Source organism: Eurypyga helias, unplaced genomic scaffold (genome assembly GCF_000690775.1).
Source record: "Eurypyga helias isolate BGI_N326 unplaced genomic scaffold, ASM69077v1 scaffold4189, whole genome shotgun sequence".
Classification (NCBI taxonomy): Eukaryota; Metazoa; Chordata; class Aves; order Eurypygiformes; family Eurypygidae; genus Eurypyga; species Eurypyga helias.
Window position 1 is genome coordinate 42,668 of NW_010269970.1, and position 21,459 is coordinate 64,126.

At 34.2% G+C, this 21,459-nt stretch overlaps 1 protein-coding gene across 1 annotated transcript in view; it reads left to right on the plus strand.

Moving 5' to 3' along the window:
• The window catches only part of LOC104514537 (glutamate receptor ionotropic, kainate 2), a gene marked incomplete at both ends in the record, with an annotated part of 33,854 nt that extends 21,138 nt beyond the window's left edge, over nt 1–12,716 (plus strand). Inside the window, 3 exons of the mRNA XM_010158256.1 lie at nt 5,571–5,752; nt 9,436–9,489; nt 12,543–12,716. Of these exons, the coding sequence (XP_010156558.1) occupies nt 5,571–5,752; nt 9,436–9,489; nt 12,543–12,716 (410 nt within the window). The remainder of the gene's footprint in view (nt 1–5,570; nt 5,753–9,435; nt 9,490–12,542) is intronic.
• Between the last annotated feature and the right edge of the window lie 8,743 nt (nt 12,717–21,459).

Here is a 21,459-nt window from a genome sequence, read left to right on the forward strand (position 1 = left end):
CCAGCCCGCCTCCTCCCTGCCTTTCTGCACTGACCTGGGTGTTTGCCTGGCTGTCCCTCGCACATCCCACTCTCTCTCTGCTGTTTCCACTTACGCTGCTGGGTCTCTTTTTAGTGTGGTGGTTTTGTTTTTCTCTTTTTTTTCCACCCCCCCCCTCCCTTCTTAAATATGTCACTCACAGAGGCGCTGACTGGCTTGGCCCTTGCCAGAGGCGGGTCCAACTTCGAGCTGGGGAGCTTCTAGTAGCTTCTCACAGGAACCACCCCTGTGGCCATTTCCCTGCTACCAATATCCCCACCAAAGAAATCCAGCATAATGCTGATGGCTGGGAAACACAGTGAAAAATATATTAAAATCATAAGAATGGAAGTATGCATTAACTGTAACTATTACTAAAATTAGAAATTCTGATATACATAGAAGTTATGAGGAATAAGAGTACACATTAAAAGCTTAAGGTTGTTTTTCTTTCATTTGACATTGATGAGGACAGGAGAAAAAACCTTAGTTTTGAAATACGTGGAATTTGTTTATGTCTCAGATTTGCTCTATCTTCAACACATGTTTGAGGAAGCTCATTGGTTACTGTTTATCTGTCCTGATAATTATTGAAGGTATAAATACTACTTCATCTGCTTGCATGGACACCTGTACTGCCCCAGCACTGAGGTCCAGTCAGTGCACTACAGAGGTGTGCATTCACAGTTTTTCTTCCCCTTGTTCTCGAGTTCCTCCAGTAGCCTCTACAGCTTTTGTAATGCCTTCATGGTGTTGTACTTTGTTTATTGTTCACGGCTTCTCTCTCAGATACATAGGTAACCTAACAAGCAGATACTATACTTACCATAGTATTCTCCTTGACAGTTGTTAACGGCTCTGTTTCTAGTTCTTGCATCTGTAAACACTCTATTTAAAATTTTGGTTGGATTTTTTTCTATTTCTGTGGTAGCTCACTCATGTCGACTTATGAAGAGGATGACTTTCTTTTTTAAATTCTTGAACAGCCCAGTTACACTCTTGGGGAGAGCATGAAGTGATGTGTACTTTGGTCACCTTTTTGGGTTATGCTCTGAAACACAACAAAGTTTGGAAGGAAGATTACTGTTGTTGGCTCCCACACCCTGCAGTTTTTGACATCCATACAGTAGATGTCTTACAATACAATTATGAATTAAACATCTGCTTTGCACGTTCCTTTAGGCCACAAAACACTTCTTACCGTTCTGTTACAAACCTTGGACCTACAGTAAAAGACCAAAACTTTATTGCATTTGTGCAAGAAATGAGGATAGATCAAGGGATACATCAATTTGTAATGCACTACATTTGTCTGCTAAAACTTTGTAATTTGAGGGCTTGCTACACATAAAAGCAGCCTCCCTTTTCTCCTTCCTTCCATCCCACCTTAAGCGTCTTTCACAATCTTAAATAAGTCTCCAAAAGTGTAAAATACATGATTGGTATAAAACCTGAGAATGAGTAAACCACAAAAATTAGGCACTTTGCCTAATTTTGAAAGAAACAGTAGTTTGCAGTCAAGAAAGAGCAATGAGATTATTTTTTTTAACCCTTGATATATAAAAATATTAAGTACGGTTCTTGCACGGAAGACTTGAACTTCATGAATCACTTTAATACCTTCTACAGTAAAACTAATTTCAGTTATTTTCAAGAGCATAGTAAGTTTTGTTCTGGAGTGGTTCCGATTCCAAAACTTGCACAGTAGAGTAAAGCTACTTTTGCTTCTTGCTATACTTGAAAATTGGTTCAGTATAGGAATATATGAAAGTCAAGGTGTTTATCAGATGACTGTCATAACCATCACACTGACAAGTGTCTATTTGTCTCCTATTGAGCAACTGCTTCTGCAGATTTGGATAACAGCACACTTAATATATTGTCTATACTATTTTATTCATTCTTCACCTACCAAATAAAATAAAATATATTTCCTCTTGAAAAAAAGGAAGGCCAAATATATTTGAGGTTGCAAAAAATCCTGAGGGAAAAGTCATCATGTTATTACTCAAAAACAACTGTGTGGTGAGACACATATCTGATTTTCCTCATTTTGAGTAAGTGCATATTTTGTAATCATTGCTTCCATTTGACACTTTCAAACAGCAGCGTGGTTTTCAGTCTTCTAAGATCTTTTAGCATGCTTTCACCAGTAATTTTTATTTTAACAATAGCTTACTATTTTTCTGTACATGTCATGGATATGATTTTTTGAGCAAAGTGTGGACTTAACATCTTTGGCAGTTTACTTAATGCTGTCCCATTGGGGATAGATACTTGTTTTATGAAACTGATTATAATCTCTTTCTCAACACATATCTGTGACATAAAGCTGTGTTTAAGAGTTTCATCCTGTCCTGGTCTCCTGTACTCAGAGTAGTTGTGATTATCTGCTACAAGGAATGACTGAAGGTTCATGACAAATGTTCGGTTTTACAAAGAACTTTTTCTACTAAATATTACTTGAAGGTTAAAATACAGCTTATCCCAGAAGTCCCCATTTAGTATCTGAATACTTAAGGGGTACCAGGTCCTGAAGATGTCTGTACATCTTGAAATTCTGATTCTTGTCCCCTGCCCCAAATCTGTCATTTTTTCATCTGTCTTCTTGGTCTTAAGTGTGATATAAGTAGTTCAGATAGATGCATGTCCCGGGTTCATATACTGGCAGCTCGTATATCACCTTTGGATACTGTTGTCTGTTATACGGCAGCACATTTTTCAGCACTATCTGATTTGAAGTAACGTGGCTATTTAGAAAGACTGGTTATCTGTCTGCCTTCTCAGTCATCTTTGACTAGTGAGCATCACAAATCAGGATTTCTTTTTCTCTGGCAGTATCATACTACCTGTCCAATATTGCCACTCTTGTGATTGTAGTTCTTAAGCGGAAGTGCATGGATATCAGAGAAAGTGAGCAACTGGCAGGACTTCCTTTGAGAAAGACTCTGCTTTGAAATGTGGTCCTTCCCTCAACCTGAAATAATCTAAATCTTTTGACTGAAAGGGCATACACTGCAGTTGCTTTATTTTTCTTAGTCTTAAGGGAATGGGAAAGACTTGGGGAAAATCCTAAGTATTTTTGTTGACATGTTACTGCCAGTTATTTTTGGAAATGTGGTTAATGGATATGGGGTATGCTATGTTGTTCATCTGATAGCTTCATTTCTGTGTAATTGCCCCAGATCATCTGAAAATAGTACTAAAATGCAGTAGGTGTATAAACACTTAAGTCAGAAAAGACACCTCTTCTATGTAGATTTAAGTATATTTATTTAAGATTATTTAGAAATCAAATAATAAATCAATGTAAGCTTCAATTAAATACACTAATGCATTTTGTGTATATATCATTATAGCATTTCAGGTAAATATGGCTAATTTTTAAAATCTGAATTAGTTTCTAAAAGTACTGTTTTCACAACCATGTAGACTTACATCTAACATTTAGTCAGAAATCACATATACCTTAGCTATCACTTTTCTGTGCAGGGGACCATGTGAAAGTATTTCAGGTTCTGTATCCTTTCTGCCCTAGGCATCTGTAGTAAACATTTTCAGGAAACATAGTGATGTTTTTGTGATTCCTAAATGGTGGCTTTTATTTCCTTTTTAAAGCAGGAGAAACAAAACAAAATGAAGCAAAAAAAAAAAAAGGCAGGACAAGTCTAAAATTAGGCTTGCTAAATGTAATTATTTTTTACTCCTATTACATTATAAGTTATTTGTGCTGAACAACAGTTTGCAATTGTCGTCTTATAGCAAGCAATGACAAATAATCTGGAATATGTGTAATTATAGTTTATCCTCCCTTGAGCTGAACAATGTACACATTGTTGAGCATGTTTTGTAGGTGGTAGGGGTATTACTGAGAAATTGTGATGAAATATGAGATATTGTATATGTGACACAAACTTGTGAGTGAAGAAATACTTACTAAATTGACTAAATAGCAATGTTATCTTTCCCCAGTCTGATTTTGGGCCTAAGAGGTCTAATGGGATCCTCTGCCAGATTTCCACGCCTGCAGTCTTAATTTAGGAAGGTTTTATATAGTAAGCTGTAATTCCTGTTCCAGCTAATTTCAGCAGAAACTGTTTAGAAAATAATGTGGATCTTTTGCAGGGTCAGAAGGGGAAATGATGAAATAGGAGACTGATATTATCTTTCAGTTATGTTTTCTACTGGTCTGGTTCTGCTGAAAATGATTTTAGATTTTTTTTTTTTCCCAATCTATATGTTTCATAGCAAAAAATCATAGCAGTACTATGTTAGCAAACTTTCACAGCATTATGTTACTAAAAGAACAATGTATGTTGGCATTAGGCTGTATTAAATCCTCTATCAAAGTTTGTCACAAGTTCTTACTGACTGTGTAGTGTGGTTCCATGTTACATTATGACAACATCTTTTCCTGAAATCAAGAGCGCTTTGACGTCCAGTTGTAACTAGGAAGAATATTTAGAGATAAAATAAAATACCAGTGTTTTTAATAATAATTAGTGCTTCTTGTGATGATAACTAAATAATAGTCACCTCCACCTAATATTTTTGATATAGTAATGTGAGCTATTTCAGATTTTAGAAGCACTTCATTTACATCTGGATACTGTTGTAACTGAAATCCTAACAGAGCTTCCATTTTTTTGCAGTTGGGTGTATTATATGCGTGCACTGCAGACATAATGATGAACAGCAACCCTTGTTACTGCCACTAAGTGGAGCATACTCCAGTGCCAGAAGGCAGTCAGCATGGCAGAACATGTCTTTTCTTTGCTAACACAGAAAATACCTGCTACTTTATGAGAGATCTGTTTTTATGATGTCATTTTAGTAGTTAAATAACCCAATATTTAATATTAGTCAGAGACCAAGCAGTGACCTGTAAACCACACAATGTTATGCTAATGTGGACAATAAGATTTTTTTGAAAAATAATAGTGCATCTAATTCCACAGTGAAAGTAAGGTAATTCAAAATAGAATTATTTAGCATTGATGGCAAATGCAATGGCATGAGTAATTTATTTAGTCTCTGCTTCTGCATATATGTGTTTTGTTACCTGAATAATCAATGAAAAAAAAAATACTCTCGTGAATTATGCGAGAGTGTTCCACAGTGCTGAAATGGTTCAAAATTTTGTATGTAAATCTGATACATTAGTTAGGAGACTGGCTAGTCTGATTACAGACTATTAGTCTGGGATATTGCTTTAATTGAATTAGAATAATCATATACATTCTTTGAAGAGGAATGTCATAGTTGCATAATGATGATAAAGGAAGATTTGTCTGTCTTGCCCCAGGTAATCCTAACTGAGGCTTCTTACTGTCTGTTAATATTAAGGAAGAAGAAAGACTTGTTATAAGAAAGTCTTATGAGTGCCAGTATTTTTTTTTTCTTTTTAACAAAATCTTTGTGTATCAGTTGCCACATACTGACAGGACAAAAATTCAGGGAACTTGGAATGTTTATAGTAAGTTGTCCTGCAAGAAGCTCAGGCTCTTGGTTTGATAATTTTCTTTTCTTTTGACTCCTCTCTTTTCTTTAAGGCCTTATTCGATTACAAGAGCTCATCAAGGCTCCATCACGATACAACCTGAGACTAAAAATTCGTCAGTTGCCAGCTGACACGAAAGATGCAAAGCCATTGCTAAAGGAGATGAAAAGAGGCAAAGAATTCCATGTAATCTTTGACTGCAGCCATGAAATGGCAGCAGGCATCTTGAAACAGGTAATCCTCATTTTCCTTTAGATGGCCTGATCTTTTTCATCCCTAATAAATAAATGTAATATCCAGACGTAATGGCATTTAATAAGCAGGGGAATTGTATGTAAGTTTTGCTGAGGTCTAAGTGAAAATCAGACAGTATTTCAGAGATAATTTTATTGGTGACTTGAATGGTAGCTGCTTTCATTACTTTTTTTTTTTTTTAAAGAAACAAGTTAATTGGTTCATGTACAAGGGAAAAGGTATATCAGTCTTTCAACTATGAAGAATTGGTACTTTGGAGAATTGATGTTTCAACCAGGGCTTTAAATGCTTGCTTAGTGTTATTTTATAAAACTAATATTTATTTATTTATTAAATTGAAGCCTGTAAGTTGTGTACTCTTCATCAGATACTGATATTTAAATAGTATGTTACCAACAGAACACATTAATGTGTTTCATTGAGTGGACAGAACTAATAGATATCTTTCTGAGCTATATCCTATTCACACTACTAATAGGTCTGCAAAACACCTGAATATCTTTGAGTAGGTGCTTTGAAAGAGTTGGCTTTGTTGCTTGCAAGATGAATAGGTGAAATATAGCACAATCCCAAACACTTAACTAACTTTATAATCTGCCGATGCAGATTCCAGCGATGTATGCCTAGAGAAGGTGGCAATATAGTGGTATATGAAGGGCATGGTTCATAAAAAAGCTTAGTGTAACCCTGAAGTATGCATAGAAGACACATCTTGGTATATCTCCTTTAGTTTAATGAGCTAGGTCGAAACACTGGGAATTCCTTATGATCAGAAAACATTTTCCCCATATTTTTTTAACTTAACTGTGACTTTCAATAAAGAGAATAGGAAAAATATCTAAACCAAAACACTATTCTTAATTTCTAATGCAGAGCTTTTACTGACTTTAATTCATGTTTATATTATCTTTGCTAGCAGACGGTATGGTTTAAACTGAAACCAAAATGTATGTAAGATTTGAAAATATGTCTCTCATTAAAGGTATTTAGGGGTATTGTTGAAGGTAAAATAAGATTGCTAGTAGACATACATGTACACTATAATTTCTTTGCTTTATTGTTCGTTGATTAAAAGGCTTTTATTAATTCCTATTAATTTTAAACCTCTGGTGGTGGTTTTTACTCTTTACTAAGCGTAAGCCAGCCTAGTTAGACTAATTGTTTAGCTCAAATCGTTAAACATACATTTAATTATTTTAACATCTTGAAAATGCAGATGGAAAATGTGTTGCTGGCAATACAAAGCTGCAGTACTAACAACAACTCCATCAAGTTACATTATTTATATTGTACCTATACCTAGTAGTTTTTAGGTGAAAGGAAACTTTTCCTTCACGGTATACAACATTGAGTAAAACATGACTAGTGGGAAATGGGAACAAATGTTAAAGCATTATGTCTTTAAACGTGTCCCAGAACACCACTGTGAGTGTTCAGACTCTTCAGATCAAATTTTAACTGTTTTATCAAACTACTTAGCTCATTCTAAAGATTACAGAAGGAAGATACATGAACAATTATTTCATGAGTGTTTGGATCTTTATACCATTTCATTACACTTTTAGATTTCCATTCAGCTCCAATATTGCAATACTTTAAATATGTCTAAAATTAGTAGTTCTGCAACTGAATGTGAGCTCTTGCTATCAAGATGGACACAAGGGATGTTAAGATGTATTTATTATTTAGTGATATCATTCCAAAGATAGCGGTTGCTGAAAAATAATAAGAAAAAAGGTCTTATATATTAATTTGTGGACTAGTAACCTTTTTTTTTTTTTCCGGTAATGGAGGGATGAACTTGGGAAGATATGCAAGGGGTTTCTACTTGGGAGGATGATTGGAAAGATTAACAATAAAGTTGGTGGAAGAGAAAATAAGTTGGAAATAAAGAAATGTACCTCAAGATGCCAGTAATATGGCAACTACTGTTTTCTGGTCAAAAAGACACCATGAAAAGTTAAAAAAAAAAAAAAATCAGACGAGCATAGTTAAATTAAGGCAAATCTCAGTGTTAACAACCAGGTAACAAGGGAAAGCAGATGTGATTTGAAAGGTTAGGGAAGTACTGGAATAATGAAAGCATAGAAATGACAATATTTTGAAGAGGAAAAAGGAGTGAGGTCCTTTGAGAAGTGAGGAAAGTGAGAAAAGGAAGACCTGGTAAAGAGACAACACCAGCACATAGCTGAATCAGGAACATATGTAGGATGTTCTTGTGTAGAGATTCTGTGGACTATGAAAGACCTGATATAAGCAGTTAAGATAGAGGGAACTGAAATATGTTATGTGTATAAAGGAAGATACCTTGGTTTTATTTCAAAACAACAGCAGCAAAGGCTCTTTAAAAAGCTAGCAATGTTTGTGGTTGTATGGTTTCTAATGAAGTTGTAATATTTCTCATCAGGTAATGGTTTTCCTGTGTTTAAGAGAATTTGAACTACTATTGACATACTACAGTGTAGTTCTAAATATAATTGTGGAATTCTAAATATACAGGTACAGGCATCTTTTCCAAAAGGGTTGTTGCAGTTTTTGTCAAAGTCTTGTATAAAATATTACAAAATCTGATCTGCAGCTGACCTTTTGAATTCATTTTAGCTTTTAACTTTTCTCTAGAAAAGAATATATAGACTAGTTATTTCATCGTTTTTTTCACACAATGTCAGAAGTAAAAAGACTCCCACAGCCTTCAGATCTCTAATTATTTTGTGTACAAATTCTGGTATTATTACAATTGTATAATTATCTTCAGTGTGTTTAAGGAGGTTTAACTGTTAGTGACTTGGCAAAGAATTCCTTTGATAATTCCTGGAAGAGAAGAAAATACTGCTTACATGGGCAGCTATTTTACAGAGCTAAAATTAGATAAAAATCATTGTAGATACCAAAATGATTGAAGAAATTGTACTAGTCTAAGGCAACTTTTGTATAGAGCATGAAGATACATGCTTATTGAGTGAAAATACCCTTAAGGAATGAGCGAAATAAGACAACCATAGTTCATTGTGTTAAAATTTTATCTACAAATATTTGTTCTCTGCTTTTAGGGAAAAAGGACATTTCAAAATGCACAGTTGATCAAAAAACATTTGGTATTACATAGCTATCAAGACAAATGGAGGTACTTGATAGATATCTGAGCTTTATAGAGTAATACTACATATACTTGTTCTTAATTTCTACTGAAGCAGTATGTATCTCACTGTTCAAAACTTGAGTATTTTCTTCCATGGTTGGAAAAATGTGCGCATGTATAATATAAGCTTGAGACCTTCTTTTAAATGCACAGTATTGTTCAAAATAGAAAAAAAAATTGGTTAGGTTGTACTTTTTTAAGGGAATGGTTCAATAATGACTGAAACTATTGCCAACTCAAATACAACTTAATTCATACTTCAGTATGTAAAACTATAAGCCTCTATTACATTTACTGCACTAAACAGTCTAATAATATTTGTATCAGAAGATCTGCTTCATAAATTGCGTTAATAGTCAGTAATCTGCTAGGAAATGATTTCCTTGACCTAATTTTAGTATAATTCCAATCCTATAGTCTGATCCCAGTAGTGTTCTTTTGTAGCTTTTCATTTGCCATGTAAATGTGATAAAAATGTATTACGTGACCTCAGAAACATTAATATTTTGTTTATTTTTTTAAGGCTTTAGCTATGGGAATGATGACAGAATACTATCACTATATCTTTACCACACTGGTAAGTTGCTTATAAAAACATACTGATGACAAACAAAGATGTTACTTTACTTAACTCTATTACTTGGCAAAGTGAAAAGGCTAGCTCTGGAATGGGGTATGAGTACAAGATGTTTTCTTACTTTCAGTGAAAACTCATCAGGATGGTTTAATTGTTGTTCAACAGTATGCCTCAGAAAAGACACTGACTCTGCAGTTTTGAACTTTCAAGCAGGATTAAATGTATAATTCATATTTAATTATTTATGAGTGTTTACTTTTTTCTCTTTTAGTTATTTGTATGTGAATTTTATGATGTTTTAAATTTACTCATATATTCTGTATTTTAAGTCCAACATTCTTCACTGTTACATGATTCCTGAATAAGTTGGTGGGAATATTAGCAGCATGTTATTTAACAGTCCACATGAGCTCTTTAGGCACATGAATAATGCAGCATTCTTTGGTGTCCATTGTTAAAGTCACTAAGAAGGAATTTGGTCATTCTTGGAACCATCACATTTAATATTTGCAATAAATGAGCATTTAAAATGTGAATGCTCTTACAAAACATAGCAAATGTGGAAGAGCTTTTTGCTGCTCATCACAGCCTAACTAAGAAATAGTTTAAAAGCTGGTAAAATAGTACTCCAGAAACTACAGTTGTGAACATTTATCTGTCTTCCATTGTGTTCAAACTTGCGTATTCCTTGCAGTTCATTAAGGTTCTTAAAACAGCAGTAATTTCAAACGTGAGAAAGATCTGCCTTGGTAAAACCATGCTTGAAATGACCCATGTTTAAAGGTCTTACAGGCATGAATGGTTTGTAGTCGGATGGAAAGTTGACCTCAGAATCACAAAAAAAAATTCATGAAAAGTATTAACATGTAAATAGTTTGTTGAATAGAAAACAAAATAATTTGTGAAGTTCATTAGAACCGTAGAATCACAATACCCTACACAAGTACCCATCTTATTTTAGAAGGATAAGTTGTTCTATCACTTACAGACTAGGATTGCATGCAATAGAATTTCCCTCACTAGTTTATCAAAATAGGTTCTAGATAGTTCAAGGGATTTTTTATTTTTAATTTTTCATTTTGTTAATGGTGAAATTTGTCTCTGTGAGTGGTATGCTGTCTATTGGCATTTAATTTTTTTATGCTTAAAAATCAGAATGTTTGTCATTCTTGTTTTCTTATTAGAGCATTAGCTTTTTTTAGGAGAGACAAGTATTATACTGACTTGGAGCTATCAAAGGATAATTTAGTGTGCACAAACGGATGATAGATTTTGATTTTGCAATGTAGCTTTGGAACTTTCATCAGAATTTAGTTGTTTTGATATATTAATTGCCTCTTACATGACATGGTGAAAGTTCTGTCAAATAAATTTTCCAGTCACAGTGTTTACAGCAGTCTTCTGTGTGTTCTCCTCTTGATTGATTCGAGGTTTAATGCAGTAGCTCATTAATACTCTGACCTGTGTGTATTTATAATATATGCATAATATTGTTCTGTATATTTATTATATCTCAGTGTAAACATTAATGTGTTTGGATTAAATAATTACATCTGAGGTTCTGGCTTCTTTCACAGGAAAAACTGAGAGAATTTTTAAAGGGAAAGATATAACACAGTTGTAGTTATAGTCAACATTTACTTTGCTATAAAAACTTCAATATTTTTAGAAAGAGGCCATGATTTAAGTTATTTGTAAATGAGTGACTTAAAAGCATTTTGACAACTGTACAACTTGGGTATGATTTATGGAAAATGGTATCATAATTACTACCTATAATTAAAAATGAGTAGTGATTGATAACTGGTTGATATTTTTGTGGGCTCAGTGATGTTAACAATGAATAATGCATTATATTCTGGTTTTCCATAGTACAATATTTAATCTTCAGCTCTAGACAGTAAATAAAATGGACTCAGGCAAGTGTTATACCTAACACTACCATTTCTTGGACATTTATAATATATTAAACTGTTATCACATAAATTAAAAATGAGATGAACTTCTAAGTATGAATTATGTGGAGAATTTCTATGTTCAGTGAAAATAAAACTACGCTATAGGACAGCAGTGTCTTATGGATAATCTTGATTATGTCACGTGAAGTTATTTAAAAGAAAACAGGAAGTAAACCAAATTGAAGTTTGTTAATAATGCACATACCTAGGCCTAGTGAGTCATGACTCTTTACTTCATCAACTTAATTTTGTTTTTCTCATGCTCAAAACTTGATCTTAGACCTGAGTTTCTAAGTTGTTTCTAAGGATTCTGTAAAAGAATTGGGATAATCTTGCGTTTACTTGCTTGATCTAAAATTTGATTTTCTTTTTATGAGTTTATATTTGCCTCTGTGTGTTTGGGTGGGCTAAATATACATGCACACATACGTATGTATTGAAAAATACATTAATTGGCAGAGGTTATTCTTAAAAAGATAAATTCCTAATCAAAGATATGCCCATGATTGGAAGTATGATTGATAGCTGTGAAAAAGTTTTGGTTAATTTTAAAGCCATGTATGTTTCCCCTCTCCTCCACAATGTATTGTCTAGAGATAAACATTTTCAAGTTTCATAAAGAGTGTAGGTGCAAGGAAACTTTTCTGTTTATTTTAGGATTTGAAGTGTGTTCTGGTAAGCCAAAGAAGTAGCAATTAATAATAATAGTATTTTTAGCAATTAGTAATATTGTAACCTAATCTAGTATTTAAGCCTAAGTCACAGTGGATGCAGTTCTGCCCCTGGACTTAGCATTTCTTAAAAGGTTGGGTTTTGCTTGTTTCTTAAAAAGGCAGTTGAAGCTGTTTTTCCTCTGTGAATCAGATTACCCCAACTTAAGGTTCAGCTGAGTTGCTTGCTCAGAGACACAGGCCTACAGATAAACAGAACATACTTCCTAGCATATATAGCTCTGTTACTCCTGCAGATTTCAGTATTCTAATCTGGGTAGGCAGTCTAACAATTGAAATAGTAGTGTATTAAATTGAATTATAGTGTATTAAAGAACTTATACCATGTGGTGTGCGTGGGTGTGGTTTTTTCTTTTTTTTTCAGGACCTGTTTGCCTTGGATGTGGAACCCTACCGGTATAGTGGTGTGAATATGACTGGATTCAGAATTCTTAACACGGAAAATACCCAGGTGTCATCTATCATTGAAAAGTGGTCTATGGAGCGATTGCAAGCACCTCCTAAGCCTGATTCAGGTTTGCTGGATGGATTTATGACGGTATGAATATTAATGTTTGTTTCTTTTATTGTTTGGGAAGCTAAAAAAAGCTTCTTAATTTTTACTTCTGTTACTAAAATTCTATAGAGGTGTGAGACCAACGTGAATCTAACTGTGAAGTTCCTCTTAATATTCTGTAGAGTGAATATATGGCCATATTATGTTTCTTTCAAAATTACATATATTATATTATTTTCCAAATGATAATGCCATGCTGTAAATGTCAAATTCATCTACTCCATACTCTTAATTTTCCGCATTGACCTGGAGTGATTTGTAACATCTTTGTTGACAGTTCCACTGCTCTTTAGTTTTTTTTTTTTTGAAGACTTTTCATGTTCCATTTGAAAAATAGACAATTCTGTTTCTTGAAGATTAGTATGTTACCTATTAGTTTTCCAGATTGTTAATTGAGCCACATAACATAGCTAACATTTTTTTATACTGATAAGATTTAAAGATTTTATACACATCAGATACTAAATGACAATATTTTAAAAAGTTAGCTTCTTGTTTTTAGAAAAATCCCCTTTGTAGAGAAAAATATTTTTTTTCTTGTATTTACTTGTTGTATATAGTCTTGAACACAATAATTGGAAACAATTTAAATTTATTTACTAGCTTTGCTGTGCTGCACTTTTGAAATACTATATGATGGGATCTGTAAATCACATTGTTTATTTCTCTAAATAATTCCAAAGAAGCAAATTAACTCTCCAAAAGTCTAGAAATAAGTGAAGTATGCATCTGGTTTACATGTAACTGCAGCTTGTTATTGCAACTGTTTCATGCTTTCCGATTTCCATTAGTATTTTCATTCTTTGAGTTTTCAATTCAAAACTTGCAGCAGTTCATCTTATCCGTTGTACTTGTATATTTTATGCATTGGTCAGATATAATTGATCTTAAACTTTCAGATAGTTGCCAACATCAGTAGTAATAGTTTATCAAAGCATAAGGCCATGGTCAATGAAATCTTAGAATAATAAGCCTCATCCAACCTGTTCTTGAACTCTTCTGGGAGTAGGCATCCACAACTTCTCTGGGAAACCTCTTCCACTGCTTCACCACTCTCACCATCCATTCTGGGCCCCCCAACATAATGACATGGACATGTTGGAGTGAGTCCAGAGGAGGCCACGAAGATGCTCAGAGGGCTGGAGCACCTCTGCTATGGGGACAGGCTGAGAGAGTTGGGCTTGTTCAGCCTGGAGAAGAGAAGGCTCTGGGGAGACATTACAGCACCTTCCAATACTTGAAGGGGCCGACAAGGAAGCTGGGGGGGGGCTTTTTACAAGGGTCTGCAGTGACAGGACAAGGGGGAATGGGTTTAAATTGAAAACAGGGAGGTTTAGATTAGATATCAGGAAGAAGTTCTTCCTGGAGAGGGTGGTGAGGGACTGGCACAGGTTGCCCAGAGAAGCTGTGGATGTCCCATCCCTGGAAGTGTTCAAGGCCAGGCTGGATGAGGCTTTGAGCAACCTGGTCTAGTGGAAGGTGTCCCTGCCCATGGCAGGGGGGTTGGAACTTGGTGATCTTTAAGGTCTCTTCCAACCCAAACAATTCTATGAATCTAGGAAATATTGGAGTAGATTTCTGTGGTCCAGTTGCATGTTTTTCTTCAATTGTAGTATTGTAAAGAAAGTGCCATTCTTGGAAAAGCTTCTGGTGTGAGGCAGAAAGCTATCATTAGTAGTATATGACTGTGTAAGACCATACCTTACACCATTACTTCACCTCAGGGTAGAAAAAGTTAAAGTGCATGAAAAACACACTGGTTTTTCTTTTGGACCCTTAAGAGCCCCCTTTGTAAATCTAAGTGGAACCAAGTATTCATGCAGACTGTGGTGAATATTTTCTGAGGATTCTTTATGTTGATTAAACATCTAAATGTGCTTTGATTACCTGGTTATAGGTACCTGAGATATACAGATAGAATTTAAAGGATATTTAAAAGCCTAATAATCTAACACTAATAAGTGTTAGGTTCTTACAGAGCTTATATAATTTAGCTCTCACATGCAGAGGAAACATACACAGGATGTCAGTTTTACAAGAAATATCTTTGGAAGTTTAAAAAAAAGTTATATCATGACATAATTTCACAGAATTCTTCCTGTCTTAAGGAAGAACCTAATAAGTAATTTTATTGACTTATCAATGTAGTTGTTAAATTTTTAAGTTTTTGACTTCCTTTTCGCTGTTGTTCCTCTGTATGGAAAGTCAGAAATGCACTCAGGAATTAAAGTTCTACACAGATATTAATTGCTGTTATGGAATATTCCAACTGATGTGAGCTGAACTGTGAATTTATTTTATTTTCACTGGTTGATAATGACTATATTATTCAGAAAAATATTAGCAATCAGCCTGCTTAATGGGAGCGCATTCAGCTTGAATCACATAGCTAAAACCACTTAAACAGGTATTAAAACACCTGAAACTGGAAAAATTACCAAGTAAAGAACTGAGTTTTACACATCTCTGAGCATTTAGAGACCTCAGTGAAGACTAACTGGTTTCAATATTATATATATTCAATAATGAGGCAGTTATTGATCACAAAGTTTGTAATATCTGGTAGTATTTGTGTTATGTCCTTCTTTCTCTTACTTTTCCACTGTATATAAAGCAGCTTGGCTATCATGAGACCTGCTTTACATCCTGTAGACTTGTATAACTCTCTAATTAGTATGTAATTTTCCTCATAATTATCCGACCTTTAGTATCCCAATATGGGGAAAAAAAAAAGAAAGAAAAATGGTATAAAATTTCATCTCATCTCCTTGGAATATTTCAAGTCAAATTTCCAAGTGTGGGTCCTATTGGCTTTGTTTACCTCTGTTTCTGGGCTGCTCCTCAGGACAGCTCTGGAGAAGGTCGTGCCGTAGCACATTTCACTCTCCATTTAGAATTTCTTAAGATTCTTGGTACAGACTCTGGAAAAACAAATTTAAAATATTTAACAAATGCTACCATATTTAATCATTCTATTATTTAATAAATGTTGACTTAGTTGTATAACTGTTGTGGTTTAACCCTGGCTGGCACCTAAGTACTACACAGCTGCTCGCTCACTCCCCCTCTCAGTAGGATGGGGAGAAGATAATTGGAAGGGTAAAAGTGAGAAAACTCGTGGGTTGTGATAAATGATTGCAATAATGTAAAACACTAAAAATAAATTATAATAATAGTAAATTGTAATGAAGAAAAAAAAAAAGAGAGAAATAAAACCCAAGAAAGACAAGTGATGCAAATGAAAACAATTGCTTACCAGTAACTGACAGATGCCCAGCCAATCCTTGAGCAGCTTTCCCCCCTGCCAACCTGCCTCCTTGGTTTTACTGCTGAGCCATGATGCCATGTGATATGGAATATCTAGTTGGTCAGCTGGGGTCAGCTGTCCCAGCTGTGTCTCTTGCCAACTCTTTGTGGACCCTTAGCCTACTATCTGGTGGGGCAGTATGAGAAGCTGAAAAGGCCTTGGCTGTGTAAACACTGCTCAGGAATAACTAAAACATTCCTGTATTAGTAACACTGTTCCCAGCACAAATCCAAAACTTAGCCCCATCCTAGCTACTATGAAGAAAATTAACTCTACACCAGCCAAAACCAGCACAATAATGAAGAAACCATGTCCTATGGTTTAGGAGAGTAACTACAGCACAATTGGATTTGTTCATTCAATGGCTCCAGAAAATCTGTGGAATTGTTCACAGGATCACAGAATCACTAAGGTTGGAAAAGACTTACCAGATCATTTAGTCCAACCATCAGCCCAATGCTACTGTACCTCCTAGAACGTGTCCTCAAGCGCCACATTTACATGTTTCTTGAACACCCCCAGGGATGGTGGCTCCAACATTTCCCTGGGCAGCCCCTTCCAATACCTGACCACTCTCTCAGTGAAGAAGTTTTTACTAATATCTATTCTAAATGTCCCCTGACACAACTTGAGGCCATTTCCTCTTGTCCTATCATTTGCCATGTTCTGTCAGACTATGCATGTTTTCCTTACACAGACTTCTTGTGATAAAAGTTTTGCTTGTGTAAATGTTTGTAAGAATTAAATAGATATGATTTCTACTAAAGTCTAAACTAACTGTCAACTTTGAAATAAAACTGAGAATGTGCTTTTAATATGATAGAAATCCTGAGGAAGTCTCAGTGGTCTATTTTTATTGAAGAGGCTTTTCTGTCATTGTTCATACAGTAATATATTTCATTTGTAAGATTGATGGGTTTTTTTATATTTCTTCATTAGTCCAAGGATAATCAGTGGTGATTATCTTAATAACATATCAATAACAATCTAAATGTGTTTTTATTCATATATGTTTTTATTCATTTACCTGTCACATATGTGCAGAAATGTGTGCACACATATGGTATACCTTACTAAGTTACTTAAAAGATTTTATTTATTTCTTAAATCTGTAAATGTCTTATTTCTGAGTATTCTCAGCAGTCTTGTATTTACTTTCATTGTTTTTGTATCACCATTCTCTTACTTAAACAGATAGAAAGAAGTACATAGTGCGTTTGAAAGTAAAGATTATGTGGAACTGGCACATGCCATGGTCACTGTTTCTTATAATAAAAGTACAGAAATAAGTTAATGATAGCTTATTAACAGTGACATGATTGTCATTAGAAAATACCAGAACAAATGTAAAGTCAAAGATCAATCTATTGAAATAATTTATCTTTCTTACTAGTAGAATTAACTCTATCAAACATTTCTCTACCTTTTTTTCATTGTCTCCTTGTTTCTTTTTGTTACTCTTAGGTGAAAAAGTCCCAATGAAATTATGAATAAAATCTTTATGCTAAATCCAATGCTGTGGCTTTTCAGACTAGAATAAACTTTGTAATGAATCCTCACTTGATCCTGTACTTCCCGATTTAATTCAGCAATACATAAAATTGTCTTTTTTTTTTCTTTGACTTTTTACATGTGTTTAAGTAAAATCTAAAGTGGCTCTAATGTGTCACAATCTAGCTTGTAAACGTCTGTTCACTCATGCATTTCCCTGTTTCTCACCACTGATTTCACTTATTAGTGGTTCAAAATGCACTTTTATAAAGTTAAAATATAGTCAGGGTGAGTCATTAGCTTTTGAGCTTCCTCCACCTATGAGAAGCTTAAATATACTGAACGTTAAAGGCACCATGTATTGTTTTGGTCAGCTGCCAGACTGGATTATCAGCAGATCATTTATGGTTTAATCGTTCTGCTAGAATGCCTATCTTCTTTTACAGGGTCATAGAAACTGGTGCATAAAAGTAAACTTTTTTTTGGTGTACAAAATGTATGATAGATTCAGGTATGCACACCTGTAATTCTGTTGAGGCAGTGTCCCTTGAGAGTATTTCGACAGCCTGATTTAGCCTGGAGCAAAAAATTAAATTTTAGATGTTCCTGCAAGATGGAAAAACTACCTAATTATGATGAGGGAATATTTTTGTTAAATTCTAACAGTATTGTAACCTTTACCTTAATAATGAAAAGGTATTCTGGAAAACAGAGGAGTAACATACTATTTTCAAGAAACTGTTTTTGTATACTCGAGTTCTTATTTTTGAGTCTGTACAGTAGCACACAGAAAGAAGAAAACTCCCAAACAGTGAGCATAAATTGAGTCCTACACTTATATGACAACCATTATTCAGACCAAGCAATGTAATGCATGAGTAAAGTATTATGAGTTCAGAATTCTTTTACTCTACAACTATTAATCTTCCACGGTTTTCTGTGCCTCAAGTTAGAACTTAACACGCATAATTAAGATGACCTATGAAGCTCTGCTGCTTCATTAACATGAAGTTTTCCTTACTAATTGCTTTTGCCTATCATTTGATTTAGCTATCTGCTTTCATCTTATGTAGAAAAGAGTGTACTTTTTTCTATTCTATTAATTCTATTCTTTAATGTTCATTTTAGTAGCTGTATATGGCAGGGGCATGGAAACACTGTGGTACTTGAAGAGTGCTATAGTTAAGGTCACAATTGAGGCAGTTCCTCAGAAGAATCATAGCTTGACTCTGGGGGCTGCCTAGCAGAGCATTATTTAGTTGTGTGCTTTCTCTTTCCATTCTTAACTCTCTCTCTCTTTTTTTTTTTTTTTTTAAATACTCTTTTAATTTCTCCTTTTCTGGACATAGTCTGCTTTTAAAGCCTAGGTACTCTCCGTCATGAAACATAATTTTTCTTAGCAAGTGAAAACTAGTTGTAATAAAACATTTAGAGTGATATTAAATACTGAGGGGAAAAAGGTGTAGAGATTTGTTGCATACCCAGGATGGGCTTACGATTAATTTCTGTGTATGCTATTTTAGTCTGATTCAAAAAGAGATACGAAATTTTATGGATAAAATTTGAAGTTTTTAAAAGCTGGTGTATAAACTTCCTCAAATAAGAACAGATCCAAGGATATTTTCTTTAAATATGTAACTGTAAAAAAGATACAAAGATCACCAGGAAAAATGGTAATTCCTTCATACGTTGTCCTTAATAGAAATAATGTACAAATGCTTTCACTTCACAGAACCATCTAGGAAATTCATTTTGAAACTAACCATTTTGAGGGATAGAATAAAAATGCTGAAGTTGTTATTGTTTTGGAATTTCAGAACAGAAATGGAAGAGTAATGTTGGATTCACAAGTGTGTAGGTATTTCTCTCTAACTAGGACTCTGTATTTCCATACCCAGAGACTTTGGAGGCATGTTTCTATATTATATTCTTTCTTTGTTCTCCATTTCCCCTGATTGTAAGAAAATTTCCACTACCTCTCAATGTCCAAACCTTATGGCTGTCGTGTGAAGTGTAGTTTATCTGAATGTGCACCTTCTTAGCTTTCTGGTTTTGTTGCCTTAATGTTCTCAGTAGTTTTGTTGAATCCAATGCTAAGACAAGAATTGCTAAATAAATAATGGTGGAAAGATGAGTATGGATGGACAACAATCATGATTTTTTCAGTCGCATTGCAACCATTTGTTTGAAAAATCCTAAAACTCTGTAACTAATAGGACCAATGTGTGGAGGCCATGTTAAATGTCCAGCTGTAATCATGTGAAAGAGACCAATAATCAAGAGCCCTTTGGCTTACTTTTGGTAAAGTTTTTAAAATAATGTTAAACTTATATAGTTGGAAAATTTACTTTTTTCCATTATGAACAAATTGGAAGAGATTAAGAAAGTAAGGGAAGGCACTGAAACCATGGCACTTATAGCTTAAGAGCCATCAGAAACTTAAAAATCTAGAATAAAAAAAGTGATTCAGTTTTCATCATGATATAACCAAGGCTTAATGATAATTTTTATGAAAAGTTTAAGTAACTCCCGTGTCAAATAATCGGACATGAATAATATTGAAGGCGCTCTTTTACTGCTATGAAAGACAAGTATGTATTTCCCAGATCCCTACTAAAAACAGTGTGTTTTTCCCAGATTCCCTCCCAAAACAAAACAAAGCAACAGAAAACCACAAGAATTTGAATCTAGTTGAATCTAGGTGTCACTGATCCATTTTAATCAAGGCTTAGGTGAGAGGTATGATCCAAGAAAAAGTGTGAATTAAAAAAAAATACAGGAGTGATAAAGGAAGAAATTAGATTTTAACCAGTGTCAAAATTAAGCTTTTAATTACTGACTCAAGAAACTGGGGAGATGCAGCTCTGGAAATATACTCTGTCAACAATACTAGTATTTTGTATATTTAGTTAAGTTTATTCTTTAATCTAATTTTGTTCTGTACCTCAATTTCTTAGTTACTGGTGTAGTGTTCTCCCAAATTCACTGCTTTGCTGTCCTTTGCTGTCAAAATTTAGTTTTGTTTTACTTTGGGCAAATAGACTTTTACAGTTACTTGTGAGTAAAAAATATATTTATTGCAAGTATAGTCTTTTAAAGCTTGTTCAACTAGTGCTTTATTGAAGTTTAGGTACTTAGCTAGCAGGGTTAACAATCTACAGCTGCTTTACATCCTGCTTATTCCTTAGAATGTGCTATGATTAAGGAAAACCAATCATATTTATGTTCTTGGTTTCAAATGGCAACCTCTTTAATTTAGCAATGAAATTATCTTGTAGAAGATGAGACTTCAAATTTCTTGAATAACTTGCTGCAAGTTAGTCATTTAAGTCTGTTAACAGTAAAAGGATATTTGTGAAACTGCAATTTCTTATTTCTGCCTAACAATACAGAAATAGCAGTAATATTTGAGACAGCTAGTTAAATAATAATTTAGTAACTGCTAGCAGGCACTGTGACTGGACAGAAGTATTTGATGAGGAAAAGGTGCTGTTAAGTTTTCTGAGGATGTAAATATCCATAAAAATAAGAAGAAATATTCATTATAGACGCACAGCCTCAGATTCTGATTTAGAGCTTCAAAGAGGATAGCTTGTTATGTAGACAGCTTTATAATTATCCCTTTAGTGAAATGAATTTTCTGGATTTGCTGATGAGATGTGTTTAGTAAAACAGTGTGGCAGCAAATGTGTACTTCAAAGGAAATACTAAACAATTACTTATTACTGCATTACAAGCTAGGAATCTCCCCTAGGCACAGTTAACTTCATGAGTTTAGGGACTATGAAGGATTTAATGCTGTAAGACATTTTAGAAATGATATGTCAGCTATTTTGAGAATTAATTGCTTTATTAAATATTTGACTCCTGTATGTAGTCTTCCTTGGTATTTTAGGAGACAGGATCTATCAGAAACTTGCAATCCTG